We start from the raw sequence: 19,985 nt of genomic DNA on the forward strand, positions 1-19,985 counted from the left end.
GATGACAAGTGGTTTGCACAAACCATCTCAGACTGTACTCAAAGCTACTTTGGGTCCACCCCAAGGCCTCCTACCAGTTGGACGTCTGGAAGACCTCCAATGGAAGGAGCCCCAACAACCTCAATGGTCTCCTTTTGACATAATAAAAGAGGTTATAATAAAACTGCTTTGTAGAGGAACTTAGTACATATCAACAGAAGTGGTCCTTATAACCACAGAGCCCCAGTGGCCTCTTCAGCCAGGGACTCAGTGAGTCCAGCTGAAAGTTCTTCTTCATGGCCTCCTTGAATTCCTCCAACATTCAGGTTTTAGCATCCACCACAACCAATGTTTAACTTTGTATTGGAACTCACTGTATGTTCACGGAACTAGTCAATAAGCAGCATGTGAAGCCCCAGTGGCCTAATGGATAAGGCACTGGCCTCCTAAGCCAGGGATTGTGGGTTCGAGTCCCATCTGGGGTGATTTACAGCAGAGTGGCGCAGCGGAAGCGTGCTGGGCCCATAACCCAGAGGTCGATGGATCGAAACCATCCTCTGCTAACAGTTTTATCTAAGGCTGGTAAGTGCCAACTATGTAGTCTCTTCCAGTGCTGCTTCAGTTACAAGGATTAAACACATAATTATAGTCACGCTGAATAGGTCAGATGTGCAATAAGTCCACCTACAAAGCAATTTTATTATAACCTCTTTTATTATGTCAAAAGGAGACCATTGAGGTTGTTGGGGCTCCTTCCATTGGAGGTCTTCCAGACGTCCAACTGGTAGGAGGTGTACTCAAAGTAGCTTTGAGTACAGTCTGAGATGGTTTTCACAAACCAGTTGTAGTTCAGGTAACCATGCTGTAAAACTGTTAGCAGAGGATGGTTTCGATCCATCGACCTCTGGGTTATGGGCCCAGCACGCTTCCGCTGCGCCACTCTGCTGTAAATCACCCCAGATGGGACTCGAACCCACAATCCCTGGCTTAGGAGGCCAGTGCCTTATCCATTAGGCCACTGGGGCTTTACATGTTGCTGGCTGACTAGTCATGTGGAAATACAAAGTGAAGGCAAAAACAACAGCTTTCAATAACACGACAAATAGCATTAAGTGTCTTGAGAGCAACTTCAATTTGAACTCACTTTACAAAACTGGTTGGCCTCATTGATATTTCAGTATAGAGGGTAAATTAGTTTTAACAGTTCTACTGATTAACATGTTTGTAAAGTCAGAGTTCATGCATGTCGGGGGGGTCATCCCCAAAGAGCAGAGATCTTCAGAGCATCTCCATTTGATCCTATCAGCAGCAACACTGACATGAAGCAACACAGCGAGGTGCCGTTTTATCAGGATCTTACAGCTCATGACTGCAGACACAATTAGGCACTCTTCATATTTGTGCCATAAAGCAAAACAGCAGATCTCTGACCCTGTGAATAATGAGCAGAGTCAGAGTTTGGTGGACGTAAATTCCCAGCACACAGTAACACCTCCATCACTACTGGTGTGTGTGTGTGTGAGGATGCCAAGACTGTCGCTTTTACGCATCTGCAGATTCAGGTTCAGACTGACAGACACACACAGTGGATAGTCAGACAGAGGCTAACTCAAAATACACATCAAAGACTCACACCCACATAAACCTGCTCCTGAATGTGCGCGTGTGTGCGTGCGCGCGCGCACACACACACACACACACACACACACACACACACACACACACACACACACACACACACGCTGAGTATCTGGACTCAGCTCCTCTTTTATGAAGCATTCAGTGGCAGAGCTCCAGCTGTTGCTGTGATGGTGGTTGAGGTCTGTCGGATCTGATTAGTTTTGCTGTGCGTGTAATGCATCTGTCATTTGATGTTTGTGTGTGTGTGTGTGTGTGTGTGTGTGTGTGTGTGTGTGTGTGTGTGTGTACTCACGCAGCTGGTCAAAGTGTGTCTGCAGGCCGTCGGGTCCTGGGACTGAACACACCATACGAGCCTTCTGGAAGGTGCTCCACTTGTTGACTAAACTCCTCTGTCCTCCGATGTCGTTCTGCACCAACAATAGAAAGGTATGAATCTGCTTCAGCTCATCACTGGACAAACACACGTGTCAGTGTATGACGGAGCGTCACGGCCACATCCAGGGAAAAAATGAAATCTCAACTTTCAAGATTAAACTCAGAATTTTACAACCTAAATTTTGAAAAAAAAAAAAAGAAAAAAAAACATTTTTTAGAAAGATTACATCATCAGGTGAAAGGACAGGAAGTGTCCAACTACAGAAAAGACTGATGATGATGATGATGAAGATGATGCTGATGATGCTGATGATGGTGATGGTGATGATGATGATCATGAAGCTGATGCTGATGATGCTGATGGTGATGATGCTGATGGTGATGATGAGGCTGATCATGAAGCTGATGATGATGATGATGATGATGATGCTGATCATGAAGATGATGATGATGATGAAGATGATGATGCTGATAATGATGGTGATGGTGATGGCGATGATGCTGATGATGATGATGATGCTGATGATGCTGATGGTGATGATGAGGCTGATCATGAAGCTGATGATGATGATGATGATGATGAAGCTGATCATGAAGCTGATGATGATGATGATGAAGCTGATGATAATGATGAGTGATGATGAGGCTGATCATGAAGCTGATGATGATGATGATGATGATGAAGCTGATCATGAAGCTGATGATGAAGCTGATGATGCTGCTGATGATGAAAATGATGATGATGATGCTGATCATGAAGATGATGATGATGATGAAGATGATGATGCTGATAATGATGATGCTGCTGATGATGAAGATGATGATGAAGATGATGATGCTGATGATGAAGCTGATGATGCTGCTGATGATGAAAATGCTGATGATGATGCTGATGATGAAGATGATGAAGATGATGATGCTGATGATGAAGTGATGATGCTGCTGATGATGAATGCTGATGATGATGCTGATGATGAAGATGATGAAGATGATGATGCTGATGATGAAGCTGATGATGCTGCTGATGATGCTGCTGATGATGAAGATGCTGATGATCAAGCTGATGATGCTGATAATGAAGATGATGATGAAGTTGATGATGCTGATGATGATGATGCTGCTGCTGATGAAGATGAAGATGATGATGCTGATGATGAAGATGATGATGATGAAGCTGATGATGCTGATGATGAAGAAGATGATGATGATGATGAAGATGATGATGATGTTGATGATGAAGATGATGATGAAGATGCTGATGATGAAGCTGATGATGCTGATGATGAAGATGATGAAGTTGATGATGCTGATTATGATGATGCTGATGATGATGAAGATGAAGATGATGAAGATGATGATGAAGCTGATGATGAAGAAGATGATGATGATGATGATGAAGATGATGCTGATGATGAAGCTGATGATGGTGATGATGAAGCTGATGATGCTGATGATGAAGATGATGATGATGATGAAGTTGATGATGCTGATGATGATGATGCTGCTGATGATGAAGATGATGATGCTGATGATGAAGATGATGATGAAGCTGATGATGAAGAAGATGATGATGATGATGAAGCTGATGATGCTGATGATGAAGATGATGATAAAGATGAAGAAGACGATGAAGATGATGATGATGAAGATGATGATGAAGCTGATGATGCTGATGATGAAGATGATGATAAAGATGAAGAAGACGATGAAGATGATGATGATGAAGATGATGCTGATGATGAAGCTGATGATGAAGATGATGATGAAGATGAAGACGATGAAGATGATGATGAAGATGATGCTGATGATGAAGATGATGCTGATGATGAAGATGCTGCTGATGATGATGATGCTGATGATGCTGCTGATGATGAAGATGAAGATGATGATGCTGATGATGAAGCTGATGATGAAGATGATGATGCTGATAATGATGATGCTGCTGATGATGAAGATGATGATGATGATGAAGATGATGATGAAGCTGATGATGCTGATGATGAAGATGAAGCTGATGATGAAGAAGATGATGATGATGATGATGATGAAGATGATGATGCTGATAATGAAGCTGATGATGCTGATGATGAAGATAATGATGCTGATGATGAAAATGATGATGAAGCTGATGATGAAGAAGATGAAGATGATGATGATGATGCTGATAATGAAGCTGATGATGCTGATGATGAAGATGAGCCAAAGATGAAGTATCTCCTTGTCAGTGACACCTCTGCTAAACTTCCCATGATGCTCAGCACTCGACTTTATTCTCTCAACACACTCGTATATTTAATCACTGTTGCTCATAAAGTTGGAATAGAATATTTTTTCCCTCTTTCCATGAAATGATTGTGACAGTGTGATTTACCTGGGTGTCACCTGGGTCACTGGGACACATGACGTAATCATTGCACCTGGTCCAAAGTGATCAGTGATGCATTTAAATAGGAACAAACAGGATTGTGTCTGAAAACAAAATGATTCCAACTTTATGGGCCACAGTGTGTATGTGATATAATCCCTGACAATTTTTATTATGTAAAATATTTAGTGTGAAGACGAGCCGCTAGAATGACTTCTCTTAGCACTTATCATTTTCATGGATTTTAAAGGAAATAATGTTTGGACCTCATTATGACAAATAATGTGATCCGTCTACTTTCTTTTCCTTTTATTTTTCTTTCATAAACGCGAGACAGACTCATAAATGTTTGTATTCACCCTCCTGAGAGTCATTCTAGTTTCATACACAAGTGACGACGGATGTGTTCTCAACACATTTTCCAACTGTTGTGTGGCACTTGAACACAGTCACGCGTGTCTATACACATCTACATAAAGAGGCAAACAGTACAAACATGCGCAGGTTATTATCAGAGTGGAGCAGAAGATACAGTGAAGACACAGTGATAGTGACAAACAAATAAACAGGCCCTTAAAAACGCGTATCTATATGAACATCCAATCACACGCAGCCGTTCTTTATGTAAACACACACCTCAGGCGAACGCACCGACCAGCACGTACGACCTCTGCCCGTTTACGTAAACTACACGCAGACAGTTTCATGATACGAGCACACAGACACATGAACCTGGATTCTATCTTTTCCTCCATACCTTGCACACACGTGCCACCCTGGAGTAGAGCACCTTCCCAGCAGCCCCTTCTGCCTCCTGAGCGCGCTCAGTGAAGAACACGTACACCTTATCATCCTCTGGATTATCAGTTTCAGACAGCGGCGCTACCCGCACAAACTGGGCATCTGGAGAAAGAGAGATGCACACACACACACACACACAAAGATGGGTAAATTATAAATCAGCTGTAACGCAGCCCCACTGCTGACAGGCACGTAACACACATGTAGAACTAGAGATAGAGCGAAGGGACGATAGAGGCAGAACAGCAGAGAGAATCAACATGTATCTGGTTGTTATCAGTCGCAGACGACAACACACGGGTCTGATAAAACACCAGCCGGGCGTGTGGGAGCAAAAGATATTCAGTTCAGAATATTCAGTTTACAAAACAAGACGTAAAGAGAAACATGGTTGTTACTGGATAATTGATCTGATTGATTTTTTTACTTCCAAAGTGAACTGTTAGCATGTTAGCTGTTAGCACTGCGCCACATGTTTTAGTTCCAACACCCCCATGACTCACAGATCGGTCAAGATGGCCGATCATAAACACGCGATAAACAAGGCAATCAAAACAAATACTGGGTAGAATAAGAATACGGTCCTTTTATTCTGTGTTTTTCTGGATGAAAATTATTATTAAATTGAAATACCAATATTTACTGATTTCTACAAGGACTTAACAGCAGCCATCTCTTTTGTCTGCACTCACCCTGCAGCCAGGTGGAGTCGTACTGCTCGGTGCGGATGACGTGACGGCTGCCGAGACTACGGAAGAAGGCGGAGTCTCTGCTCATGAAGTCTGAGGTGATCCCAGCATACAGCTCTCCATCTTCACAGAGGAACGACAGGTTGAAGTATTTTCAGTGAAAACAATGTTTTCAACAACCTGAACTGTAATTCAACATGTTCTCACAGCGGTTCATAAGATTAGACTTTATTGGTCCCTGGGGGATGTTCCCACGTTACAGCAGATAGACAGGTAAGAGAAACAATACAGAACTATCTGAATGAAATAAATAGAGATAAAATAAGAAATTAAGGAAATAGGAGGATTAAAAAGCTATATAGAATATTATGCAAATATTTGTGTAAAACAAAAATCTAATAATGTAACTGCAACAGTGTGTTGTGCTGTATATGTGTGTACTACTATAATAAAGCAGTGTAGGTATAATATGCTAATAATATGCCACTCATGCTACACTTATACTACTATGTTCATGTATAATAATAAAAATAGATGATGAAAATGGATAAATAAATAAAGGATTCATGCTAAAATACCTGATAGTAACTTTTCATATGAGTCACAGCCACAGACAAACTTTCTGCCTCAAACTCATTTAGAAATTTCCTATGAAATATCATATGAATTTATGTTTATTTATAAATATTCCCAAATCACATACTACAAAATAAATGTAAAGATAAATAATAAATATGTGAATCATGTTCAGCTGCCGCACCATGATGTTGTTGTGAGATAAAATAGATCCAATCTTCTGAATATTAACAGTCAGCAGTTGCTGCAACAACAAACCCACATTTTGTTTTGTTGTTTGCTTGATTAAATGGCTGATTACACACATTCAGATGATTCTTCTCTGCCTACACGTCGGCAGCACGAGGTCGTCCACACCTAGATAAAACCTCACAGACGTGTCGTAGCTGTTCCTGTGATGACGTCACCTGACAGGAGGGCGACTTACCAACGACGGTGGAGGCCGTTTTCTGGAACGGGTCGTAGGGACATTTCCCCTTCCCACACTCTGTCTGGCTGTAGGACAGAGTCTGATGCTCGGACTGGAGAAGGAACAGGAACAGAGGAGAGAATCAGCTGGACATCAGGAGGAAGACAAACTGTGACTCTTTAATTATTTAGATTCTTTTATTCATCCGCTGATTCTGGCGCACACACACACACACACACACACACACACACACACAGAGAGTCACTAATTCAAGGTAATCAGGCTAAGTGGAGGGATTTTAAAATGTGTGAAGTCCAGTCTTAAACCAGTCAGCACCACCAGCTCCTCTAAGCACCACGTCTGATCTCACACGGCCTTTCATGGGATTAACACGCACGCACGCACGCACGCACGCACGCACGCACGTACGCACACACACACACACACAGTGCTGAAAGGCATGCAACCTCAAAAACCACAATTGCAGGAATGCACATACCCGCACACACATAAAATCCCACACTCACGCAACTAGCACAGAGTTAAACCTCTCACATACTCACACACACTCACACACTCTCACACACACACACACACACACACACTCACACACACACACGCACACGCACACACACACTGAGGGACCTTAGAGTCATTAACCTATTTCTGACAGACTGATAACCCACATGTGTCTAAATGATGAAATCTAACCGTGTCGTATGAAGGAGACACAGATTTACATTCACATTATATTTGACATAAAAATGTCAAATAAAAAATCGACAGTGTCGTCCCCCCCCCCCCCGGCTGCGGCCTCAATGACAAAAGGTACATTGTGTATAATATAGACGGATGGCACAGGGTGAACTGTGGTGGATATATGGGCATAGGGGCAGACACCACACATATGATGTTTCAGCTGCTCACAGGTCTGTGGATGGGGGCTGCAGCTTCGAGTCAGAACACACACACACACACACACACACACACACACACACACACACACACACACACACACACACACACACACACGACGGTGGGTGGTAGGAGCAGCAGCGTGATCTGCAGTCAACTTTTTAGTATTATTTCATTATTTCACTGATTGTATGATCACACGTCTGGAAAGGCTTGACATTAGCTTGCAAGCTAGTTAGCTAAAGAGCTGCAGCTGTCTGGAGAAATCCTGCTGCACTAGTGTTACAGCTGAAGGTGCAGTAGAGGAGATGAAAAACTTTATGCATCAAAAATCAATCAATTTTACATTACAATATGAATCAATATAAGAAATATGAAAAATCTGACACATCACCACACGTGACTCACATAACTATAGATTATATATATTATATTCTAGTTATAGATTAGTTCAGGCTTTGGGGGTGTGGTCCACTTTACCAGCAAATCTAACCTTTCCTTTCACTCTGCTGCTTGTGTGTAAACGTAAAGAAACACAACGATGTTACTTTGGTTCAGTGATTCTCCTCCACGCGCTGCGACAGAGGGAGAACTTTTACCTCCTGAAGCAGCTGAGGAAAACCATTACTTGTGTGTTTGTGTGTGTGTGTTTGCAGTCGTACCCGTTGGAAGACGGCGGTAGCTATGAAGGAGCAGCGGGGGTTGAAGGCCCCGGTGCCACACACGTACAGGTGAGTCTGATTAAACGGCTGCAGAACTCGCAGGAAGTTGGCGCACTCCAGCTGGACAGAGACAGAAACACAACGTGAGAAACAATCGCACAGTTCCTTCAAAGAATACAAATATTTTTCTCTCATTACATGCGGTCACAAAGGAGACAATTATGAACGACTGGATTCCCTCAAACACAGCAACGCAGAGAGAACGGATCAACAAGCAACTGAAATGATTGAAGTGGACAGTCAGACTACAGAATAAATAACACTGAACACTGAATATTATTAGTTTAACAACAAACTTTGGGCCGATTGTTTCAGGGTTACATTGGTTTAATATCAGTATCATGTTACCTTCATTTTGTTTTTTCTGTTTCTATTTTGTGAGTTAATAAATAAATAATTCTAAAATAAAATAAATAAATAGTTTAAATAAAGAGGCAATAACTGTCAAAAATAAAAAGATTTAATGGATGTCTAGTATTCTGTATCACATGTAAGGTAGTGGTTATTTTATATTCACCAGGTAACAATATTAGAAAAGTAATAATAAAGAATCAGGTTGAATTTGATCAAAATAATGATCATTAAAAGTTAAAATGAACAAAGTTAAAGTTAAACTTTCTGCCAGAGACAAGAAACTCTGCAGCTACACTTCATTTAATCACTCTGCACTTTAATGACATATTATCTATTTTATAATCTGTGTTTTTATGCTGTTTTATACAGTTTTCTTCTTCTTATGCTTTTTACCTATTGTTATTCTTCTTTTATTTTCTGTCGAGCGCACAGAATGACCTCTTTGTGATAATGTGCTGTACTTATAAATTTTCCTCGCCTACACTAAACTTGAATCCATGACGGTTGTCTCAGTGCGTCTGTGCGATGAGCATCACCTGTTCCTCTCTTCCTCCCTGTCCAACTCGACGTGTCGTTCTGTTGTCTGACCTGAATCTTGATTTTCCTCGCCAGCATCATCCATTTGTTTATTGTTCCCAAACGAATCAGATTCATGCGGCTTTACTTCCGCTCCAGATCGTAATCTATCATGCAACCGTCTTGCTTTATTGTTGCTGAGCTCCTGGAGTGTGGTAGTATAAAGAAAAGCTGATATGACCTGACCCGTGAGCCACTGATCAATATCTGTGTGAATACACTTCCTTCCACCGATTACCTCCATTCATTCACACAGTACTTACTGCGGTTCATAGTGCTTTGCCTATGTAATCTGCTGTGTGTGTGTGTGTGTGTGTGTGTGTGTGTGTGTGCGCATGTCTTGAATCACCTCTGGATCTTTCCCAGCCATGAGACATTCCTGGACCCGGTCCGGACTGGCCGGCCAGAACAGCTGCAGAGAGCGAGCGAGATAAAGAGAAAAAAGAGGGAGAGAAAGAAATTATAAAACTGTTTTTCATTGTTCACCCTGAATTTCCGATAAAAAGGCTTTTGGCTCTGGCAGGTGCTTTAAGCCGAATAAACAACAAAAGTGACTAATGTGGAAGGAAGAGGAGGAGAGGGGGATTTTAGTGCCTCTTGTTTAGTGTCAGAAAAGAGAAAATAAAAACCAAATGGAGAAGCCGAGCTGTCAGAGCAGCAGCTTCATGACTAACCAATCCCCCCTTTGATTTAAAACCATAATTATAACATTGTTTCTTTTATATACACGTATATAGTTGTTTGTGTGATTACACGAGTTCCAGCTGTGCCGATGGTTTTGTTACAGCAGTGAATTATTTGACTGTGGTGCTGAAGCGTCCGTGAAGAGTCCAGAATGTGACAGAGATCTGACCCGAGATGAAAGGATATTTAACTTTTCATTTCCTTATTTTAATCTGTAGTTGAGCAGATGACGAACTGAACCGAGCGCCGACTGCGACTGTGTCCCGATGCAGAGGCTGCATTTCAACACCCATTACATCACAGCCTGGTCCGACCCATTCCAGAGGCTCCTTCAGATGCATCATGGGCAACGAAGGATCCAACAGGTGGATCCTTCCTGGGCCATCATATCCCAAGATGCATTGCATGCTAGTATTGTTTTTTCAGCAAAACAGAAAGTTTTTGTGATTTAAAAGTTACGTGTTGTCAAGGTTGCTATGCGACAGGAGCCATGCTTTGCACAGCTGGTTATTCACAGCAAGAATCCTCCGTAGACCAGACCGTCTCATTTCGGTTTGGCCTTCGTCCTCTGAAGGATGCAGCAGACATCTAATTATCTAATCTAACTATAAAGCAAGAATCTCTTTCTCTGTGTGTGTGTGATATTCACTAAGTAAAGAAACAACATTTTGATTTTGGGACGGTTTACATTCACTTCGGGACGGCGGTGAAAGAAGTGAGTCTGGTGCCTGGATGCCATTTAATCCTAGAGAGCGCCACATTTGTGGATCCAGCCCATAGGTTCCTGCTTCTCTAACTCAGCTCCGGGTCACGTCAGATTTTCTGCCTCTTGTACATTAAGTTTTTATGGACTCGACAGGAACTAAGAAGAATCATATTTTGTCCACATGATGTTGAAGAGCAGCACTCGAGCTTGGAAGCAGAAACGTGGGATGATTTGTTTTGGAGAGACAGTTTGCCCACACAGAAGCCTCCATACATGACTCATGTCTTTATGCTGACATCAGCCAACCCACAGTTCATTACCGTCTATATGTTCTTTCTTTTACATTGAATGTGGGTTCAAAAGTTAGATTAATGACTCCGTTCCAAACCTCTGCGGTGCAGGAAAAAGAGACGAGCAACGAGACCCATCAGATGTTGTTCCAGCTGTGGCTCGGGGGCAGATATGAAGAGGTTAACAGAGTCAAGTCTTTAGTGAAGGCCTGAGACCGATTAGAGGCAGAACTTCACCCTGAGCCACGTGTTGGTCCACATGTTTTAAACCGTCTGAGTAAGGTCCACAGGTTGTTTCAGAATCTGCTCCTCTGTGCTTTGGGCCTGTGACGGTTCAGGAACGGTTGGTTGCTCAAACGGATGAGTTCATCCTGGGTTCAGGTGAGATAATGATCCATAAAAATCAGAATCTAATCAGAAAACGGATGACTTCACCGGTGGACTAATTTCTCAGTAAGAGACTAATAGCTTATTGGAACTAATGTAATTACGATTCTCACATTTGTTGCACTAATCATGACAAATTGCAACAAATTGATTGCGTGGATGTAAATTTAATTAGAGTTTAATAAAAAGCCAGTAGAGGAGAAAATAATATAAGCACAGAAAATGTGAGAGAGAGAGAGAGAGAGAGAGAGGTGAGGCTCAGTGTCAGATGGCAGCTACATGACTAATCTAAATATTTCCCTGAGTCAGTCATTCCCTCAGAGACCTCGGTGGTGAAGCAGAGATTGAATCGATGTGATAAGTGATTGTCCTCTCTTATCTCTACATACCACAGAAACTGAAAAGTTTACTGAGGAAAATGCAGGAGTGTTGCTTTTGTTTCAGTTCACACGACTCTGAACTGAAAGGTGACAAAATTACAGCCGAATAAAAACTTGTTAATCGTTAATGGTGAGAGAAACAAGACGTGTGATCTGTGCGTGGAAAAGCTGCAGGTCTTCAGTGTAGAAACTGTGACACCAGCAGCTCTTTGAATGTGATTAATAACAAATGATGGTGCGTTCAGGAAACAATTTCTGGACGCCCAGTAATTGCTCCCTCATGTAGTCATTCCTGCAGAGCCCAGACCATCAGATTAGATAAGGGACCACGTTCCCCCCCTTATCTCTAAATACCAACTGACAGGAGCGTGGACCACCAATAGAGGATTCTCACCAGGTAAAGACTTCTGTTAATGGAAATACCCCCCCCCCCCCCCCCCCCGTGAAGAGCATGCCGGTCGTCAGTTTATACAACACGTAAGGAGCATGTGGGTTTATGCAGAAAGAGACTGATAAATTTCTCTGTTCAGTCTTTAACTCAAACACAAAGTTCCTGAAGGTGTTGGAAACTTTCCCAGAACATTTTCAAAATCTTCAAATTAAGGATGAATTTCAGCTTTTTTCTTCTGTTGTTCAGTTGTTTTTTGTCAGTAATGCAGCTTGTAGAAGTTCATCAGCTCCTAAAGCTCCTTTGATATTGGTTTACTTCCTCTCTGTTTCTTTTCTAAACGCAAAGCCTCTCTGTAATACTCCAGGGAAGAAGAACCTTTTTATAAAAGTACCCAACCCTACACTACACGAACATGCATTCTGCCCATTTGTTAAAAATCCAATAAACAGAGTTGTACGTGCTTTGACAGTGAACACCAGTGAGTAAAACAATGGATGGAAACAATGACTGAGGAACAAACCCACAACAAAAAGCCAAAAACATGCTCTGAGGCCCTCGGTGACCCTCTGTGTGATGTGGGTTTCCAGACGCAGACTCACTCAGAGGGAATGTCTTGGCGGCTTTTGCCCCGATCAAAGAAAAAATGTGACTGAACTGTGACGGACTGCAGGAGCTAAACTATGTGTTAGGTCTGAAGGTGTGAGACCAAGAAATGAATTAAAGCTGCGAGCAGCGCTATGCGGGACTTCACACCGCCAACATGCATTACTGTGTATCAAGCGTCAATATGTCACGTAAATCAAATGATGATGGTCACTCAAGGGTTACTGCGTGTTTCCAGTAGGTGGCGCTGTGACTATGACGTTATATCAGCACGCAGATGTCTTCAGTGTCGGACTGTCATCGAACGTGTGAAGTTTGGGGCAGATTGGACAATGTATATTATAGTTAAAGCAACTTCCTGTTTAATGGCGCCACGTCCACGCCGTTCAACAGAAAGTCACAGTTTTCACATTGAGGCATCATCGAGGTGTTAAGCATATTCTGACCGAGTTTGAAGCGGGTTCAACATTTGTCCACACCCGTGTGCAGGACCCAGAAAACATGTAGATTCTCGCCAGGCAAGAGTTTTCAAGCTCAATGTTCAGACTCTCAAAAAGGCGATTCATTTTCATGGAGGAGAAAAGAGAAAAGTAATAAATAAATAAATAAATATCAATATAAAAAAATAAAGGATAAAGGTCGGCCTCGCTTGGTGTCGAGCTGCTCCGATAAGAAGCTGCGGACGTCAGAGAGAATAAACAGGAACGGGGAGAACGTGGCAGCGAGGAAGCAAACAGACTATAAATACTGTAAGTACAAATATATAACTTTACAGCCCGCACAGAGCTGAGTTATGAGTTGACTATGACTATCTCTCCTTGTGTTGGCCGACTGCCCGGCTGAGTGGGTGGCTGGCCGGCTTGACTGCTGCCTGTCTGTCTGTTTCTCACCTGTTTGGCTCTAATAGCTGGCGTGTACGTCTGACTGATGAGGGTATTGATTTGATCCGGCAGGACGGAGTTATGAAAAGGCAGCACTGTCGCTGTCCTTCCTCTGACCCTGAACTCACCCTGACTGGCTGACGAGCCGTCATCGTGTCTGTCTGGCTGTGAGTTAAAGCTGCAGCGACAAACCGGATACTGAAAAAAGAAAAACCCCCAAAAGCCACTCAATGTTTTTCTTATCATTTTGAGAAAGCAGATTGGTTTAAACTGATTTCTATGGAAGCGAATTGCATTCACAGAATTAAAAAAGAAATAGACACCCGATCTTGTGATATTGAAGAAGCTGGTCAGGGGCCAATAAATCTGATTTTCTGTTTTAAATCAAAACGAGAAAACGAGGCGTTTCCCATGAACACTGAACATCAAGTGGAACAAAGTGTGAAGTGTTTTTTGGCTTAGTGTAATTTCCATTGTTGGTTTTTTTCCTTGTGAATTAAAGACCGCAGGTGACTGACATCATGAGAGAGTGAACAGGAAGGAATGGAATCAAACCGTCAAAATAAAAGTGAGAACTTTCCTGCCACTAGAACGAGGCACTTTGCAAATGAACTCCCTGTAGGTTCAGGTCAATTAAACTTAGTGTGATTTATAGTGATATTATTTTAGTTGAGCAGGATATATTATGAATTAATACTGTGGAAACTGGATTGTGGATTTCCATTTTTCTTTGTTATTCCTGTGCATCTGAACGTTGCTGTTTCCTGCTGCAGATCTCGGTTCAGGCTCTTCTGAGTTTTCATTTTGTTTACACGGATGTCAGACGTGTTTTGTCGCAGCACCAGTGCAGACGGTCGCTGCACGGCTCGGCCTCATTAGGATGAGTGACAAGTGGGCGGGAACACGACAGTCCGCTTCTTGCCTCAAAGCGTCCTTTAAAGCATCGTAGCATTAAACTTCACATTACTGACGCCATGTGAAACTCCTGGTCCTTAAAATGTTGATATGAAAACCACATGATTGATCTGCTGAATCAGAAAGATAAATAAACACAGTATTGTATTTCCAGGCTGCACACAGGTAGATGTGTTTCCTGATGAGATAAAAATGTGGAGGTAATCTGCTCCTGCCTTTATTCATAACCTGATCCAGACTTCAGCTGCTCCTCTGTGACAGAGCAGCTCTCCAGCACCAATACTTCTTCTGTTTGGCAGTGAACACGGACAGTGGTCGAAGTAGGAATGTGAGTAATGTGCAGAAAATAATTTGTGGTTTGACTGGAGGCTAACACGTCGCTATCTGTTTGTCTGTTTACAAGCTTGTTAGGCTTTTCATATCTCTCTGAATATCAGTGGATAAAATAAATAATACAGGATGATCAAACCAAAACAATGCTCCTGCTTTATCTGCAAGGCCAGCAGCGAAGACTCTGGGAAGAAGCAGCAAGTTAAATCACTGTGTTTCTGTCCATGTGTTGATTAAAGGAGAGTTGATGAAACTAGGATGTGTTTCTGTAATGAGGGTAAGGAATTACAGAAAGAAAGTGATGGTGATCAGGGGGGATATTAGTCAGGGGGTGTGTCTTTCCTCTTCCTCATATCACTGGTAATTAGTCCAATTAAAGCCCTGTCACATCACATATCTGAATCTACTGTCATTGGCCTGTGTGTATTTTATGGCCATCTCCATGCATCAGTGTCTGTGTCTGCTGTCTGTATCGTGCCTCACCTCAGATGGTATGTAAATGTGTGTGTGTGTGTGTGTGTGTGTGTGTGTGTGTGTGTGTGTGTGTGTGTGTGTGTGTGTGTGTCCTCCATGTCTAACCTTGCGTGGGTTCTGTGTTATGTCGTCCAGACTCGTAGACAGCAGGTTGTCCTTCATGGCCACGTACAGACGCCTCCCGTCCTCGTCGGGCAGCAGCGAGTGCAGGTCTCCCGCCACTAGGGGCAGCGTCAGCAGGCGGCCGTTCTGGATCAGCTCTGACAAAGGAGGGGAAGAAAGACACGTGCACTTTAATTATTTTTTTGGGCCTTTCATGCCTTTATTGACAGTGCAGTAGAGAGAGACAGGAAATGGGGAGGCAGAGAGAGGGGGAATGACATGCAGCACCTTAGCCTCTGCACATGGGGCTCAACCAACTGAGCTACTCGACGCCCTGAATAATATAATAATGTAAAGTGCAAATTGACAAATTAGTTATTTATGAAAACCAGACTAGCTGCTTCTGGTCTTTATGCTAAGCTAAGCTAATCGACCCGCCCTTTGGAGGTTTAGAGGTTTAATGTTCCCAATGGGCTTTTTGTTTTAACCACAAACATGAGTATAAGGATCAACGCTGAATAGCGTCTGTGACCATCTCTTCATTTAATAAATGGTCAGCATCTGAGGCCGGAAGTGAAGTAAATTATCTCATGACCAGACAAACAAACAAACAGTCAGATAAACTGACATATTGGACCAAGACACAAACTTTCCCACACCTGCGGTATCTATCATCTCTTATCGCACTGGACACTCAGGTCAAACTAAATAATCTGCAATGTATCTTTTGTGGATAAACAAACACAGACACTCACACTTAAACACAGACACAGTGTACCTGAACTACATCTCCAGACAGATCGCTTGATAACGAGCGGTTCTGAAAGCACAGATAACGAGCAGCGTGGATGAAATGTTTTTTAAATGATTACACTCGTTCACCGTGTAAACTATGAGAACTATGGTGCGGGAGATGGGCCGATAGCTGCGCCGAGGACATGAGCTGCACGTCCGTCTGTCTTGTGTTAACTTTCGTATTTTAACTGCCAAGTGTTTCTTCAGTGGATTGGACTTGGCTCCGGCTCACAAAGCTAAAAGCATAAACATAACATATAGGCTTTAAAGCAGCAGCAGGCACAGCTTCACACATTGGCAGCTCCAAATAGCAGTGAGAGGCAGAAAGAGCTTATAAAACTGTTTCAACGTCAAAACCCATAAAATCTGGCCCATAATGTTCATGAACTGCACACAGTGTGCTGATGATAAGCAACCTGGCCATGCTACAATGCTTTATACCAAATGATACCAAAGGGACAAGAGGCAGACCAGGAAACTTTCCTGGTATAAACCACACAGCTACTAATTTACATAAATCACTGCCCAGTGAAGCTTTTACACACAACACAGCTTCACTCAGGGAGAGATGCAGAGATGCATGATTTATCATTTTGCACTGTGGCACAAAAACTCAGCCAACTCTTATTAAAGTGAAGCACTTGTAGTTTTGGTCTGAGCAGTCTTCTTCCTCTGCAGTGATGGATGAGCACCTCTCAAACGCACATCGTGTCTCTTCATGCAGCCGAATCTGAACTGACACTCAGATCTGAACGTGTTTCATGCAGAATATGATCTAATATTCCTCACAGGAGCACGAGGGTGTGAAACCTCTAGCTCGTCTTAACTGAATCACACTAAAAGCAAGTCATGTTGACTTAAATCCTTCTGAAAAAATTCACTATTTCTTGATCAAGGTCAAACCAATGTAAACCTGCGATAGAAACCCGACTAATGTGTTCTTTTGTTTGTTCAGACAGAGCAGCTGACGAATCTGTCTCCATCAGATTTCAATGGGATCTGATAACGTCAAAACCTGTTGAGCTTCTTCTGGAAAGATTTATTTGTCACTGACTGTTTGTTTTAGAAGAGTGTTTCAGAAACTTTTTCAGACCAGGACTTAACCACTAAAATAAAAACCCCAAACATCTCCAAAAACTTGTGTGTGAACAGATATAAAACAAATATAAACGAAATCGCAATATGGCCAAGTGCAATATCCCAATCACAGGAGTTTTTTTGATGAAGGTAAAATGTGTCACATTGTTGAGCATCGTTAGCATTAGCATTGTTAGCACCATCAGCGTTGTGTTGCTACAGAGACGCCCCGACCTGCAGATCATATTCTCCAGACGTAAGGGAACATGATTGGATGATGGAAATCACATCATCATCATTTTTATATTTGTTTCAGTGAAAATGAAAATGCAAAAATTATAATTCCAATCAAAATCGAAATATCTGCCAAAATAATCGCAACATGATTTTTTTTGCCTGTTGTGTCGGAGGTTTCATTCGATTTGATGAGTTCATGATCTTGTCCATCGTCCGTGTTTGATAGTTAAGAGGCTGATAACTGGTTGAGTTTAGCTCAGTCCCAGAGCAGATAACTGTTAGCTTCATCCACATTTCCTTTTCAAACATCACGCTGATCATTTCTGATGTAAATCATAAAACATAAACTGAACTGTCGAAGCCACGTGAGCAGACAGCGTCACAGAACAGTCACTGCAAACCAGCCAATTCATACAACACTGTTTGAATTTACAAGTTGATTTAATATTGAAAACTACAAACACATTTACAGACAGTTCGAGGAACACTGAGTTTAAAACATATTTCATAAATTCACTCGCAAATCTGTAACCAGTGAACATTATCACACCACCACATTTACACTGCAGAACAACTCAAAAAGCACAAATCTATCCTTCCATTAGTTTGATGACACGTCTCTGTCGCTGCCCATTATTCTTTGAATTTTGCCCAGACGGCCGTCCCTGAAGAACACACAGCAATCATCCAAACTGCAGCAGACGTGATGAATGACTGAAAACCTTCAGCACCCGGCTGTATCTGTTCTTTATATGCTGTACATCATCTCAGTTGGCATTTGGGTTTAATAGAAAGGAGGGAAAAAAGGGGACGTGCGTCACAAAGAGTGAGGAAAAGACGAGGAGATTTATAGATGAATGAAACGTGTTGAGGAAGAGCGGGAAAACAAAGAGATCCTGACAGACGTGAAGAGAAGTGGGACACTGATGAGATGTCTGCGATCGATCCGCACGACTGAAAAAGAAATGAGACGAGACCACTGAGAAAGAGATGAAATGATGACGGGCCGGATATAAAATGCAAAGACAGATGAAGAGATGGAAAGCGACAGACGGGGGGGGGGGGAATACTCACCCCGAGTATATCTGCAGCAGTTAGCTCAAATTAATGCTTGTTTGTTCAGGTAGGAAATAAAAACTCCGACCTGCTGAAAAAGCAACTTTCTGTTCTCCTCTGAGATTACTCTATATTCAGACTATCTATTATTCCATCTACTCAAACTGCAGCAAACATCCAAGTACCAAGTTCTGGAGATGGATGTTGATGTCTGACAGTTCCCAACAGCAGTCTGAAAGCACACTGTTCAAACCTACAGTACATGGAAGAGTTAATGAAGCTGTAATGGCCAATCAATCTGTCGCCAAGAGAACTTTGTACTGTGAAAAACACAATTTGTAAGATGTCAAATAAATCAGATCTCGAAATCAAATCTCATGGATGAACTAAAACTAAAACCAGGTTCTCTCTGAGTGTGAGCAAAGGATGCTGGGAAGTAACTGCTCTGCTCACTGTATCCAGTTCAGACCAACCAATCACATATAAATAGATAGATAGATACATACTTTATTTATCCCTTAGGGGAAATTCATGATAAATAAAAATAAACTAATTATCTGAACGTGGCTGGATGAAGCGAGACGATCTGTTGGGGCGTCGCCTAGAGCCAGGTCCGAGTCTCTGTTTCCCGGGTCTCTTCAGCTCTGACACTCGGGAGCGGCAGGTGCTGCTCGCTCACGCCATTTCGGCTCCACACAGTTGCACAAATATAGATTGTCTCGCTCTTGTAACTTAAGATGCCGGTGAACAGTGAGCCCCCGAGCTTCAGACATCTCCTCAGATGTCTTGGTTAAACTAATTTACAGAAACCTGAACAACCTGTCTCGACATATCTAACACGGCGGGCTGACAGGTTCCCACAACTCTGCCCAATTAACAGGCTCCATGCTGGGAGCCCACGTGACTCCTGGTCGGACTGTAATCATGTCATCACAACATGAGCAAATATCACAAAACTACTTTGGATTGCACAAAAAAAAATAGGAATTTGTTGAATTTAATCATAGTATTGCATCGCTGCATGTTTTCAAACATCCAGCATTTTTCACTGCACTCATCACAACGAGGAGGAGGTGGAGGAGGAGGAGGAGGAGGTGGAGGAGGAGGAGGAGGAAGAGGAGAGGAGGCGGAGGAGGAGGAGGTGGAGCGGCGGGGAGATAAAATGAGAAAAAGGACACAGCGAAGTGACAATGAGATGAAAACGGTCTGATGGGAGGAGACAGTTACGAGATGAGAATGGGAAAAATGTCAAAACATGACGCGATGATAGACAGG

The 19,985-nt window shown here is 42.4% G+C and overlaps 1 protein-coding gene and 4 non-coding genes across 6 annotated transcripts in view; 2 read left to right on the top strand and 3 right to left on the bottom strand.

The window, feature by feature from the left end:
* sema3h (sema domain, immunoglobulin domain (Ig), short basic domain, secreted, (semaphorin) 3H) overlaps positions 1-19,985 on the bottom strand; it is a 69,542-nt gene that overhangs the window by 25,209 nt on the left and 24,348 nt on the right. For both annotated transcript variants that reach the window (XM_087178079.1, XM_023421713.2), the window contains exons 4-10: positions 15,549-15,703; positions 9,752-9,814; positions 8,413-8,532; positions 6,854-6,947; positions 5,854-5,973; positions 5,118-5,263; positions 1,913-2,027 (exon numbers count right to left, since the gene is read on the bottom strand). In XM_087178079.1, the coding sequence (XP_087034205.1) occupies positions 1,913-2,027; positions 5,118-5,263; positions 5,854-5,973; positions 6,854-6,947; positions 8,413-8,532; positions 9,752-9,814; positions 15,549-15,703 (813 nt within the window). The remainder of the gene's footprint in view (positions 1-1,912; positions 2,028-5,117; positions 5,264-5,853; positions 5,974-6,853; positions 6,948-8,412; positions 8,533-9,751; positions 9,815-15,548; positions 15,704-19,985) is intronic.
* On the top strand, positions 392-464 carry trnar-ccu (transfer RNA arginine (anticodon CCU)). Its single transcript has one exon. It is a non-coding gene; the product is annotated as a tRNA-Arg (tRNA).
* trnam-cau (transfer RNA methionine (anticodon CAU)) lies at positions 471-542 on the top strand. Its single transcript has one exon. It is a non-coding gene; the product is annotated as a tRNA-Met (tRNA).
* trnam-cau (transfer RNA methionine (anticodon CAU)) lies at positions 854-925 on the bottom strand. Its single transcript has one exon. It is a non-coding gene; the product is annotated as a tRNA-Met (tRNA).
* On the bottom strand, positions 932-1,004 carry trnar-ccu (transfer RNA arginine (anticodon CCU)). Its single transcript has one exon. It is a non-coding gene; the product is annotated as a tRNA-Arg (tRNA).

Source organism: Seriola lalandi, unplaced genomic scaffold (assembly GCF_002814215.2).
Source record: "Seriola lalandi dorsalis isolate HSWRI2012SDOR001 ecotype SW California unplaced genomic scaffold, Sedor1 jcf7180002054675, whole genome shotgun sequence".
NCBI classification, from domain to species: domain Eukaryota; kingdom Metazoa; phylum Chordata; class Actinopteri; order Carangiformes; family Carangidae; genus Seriola; species Seriola lalandi.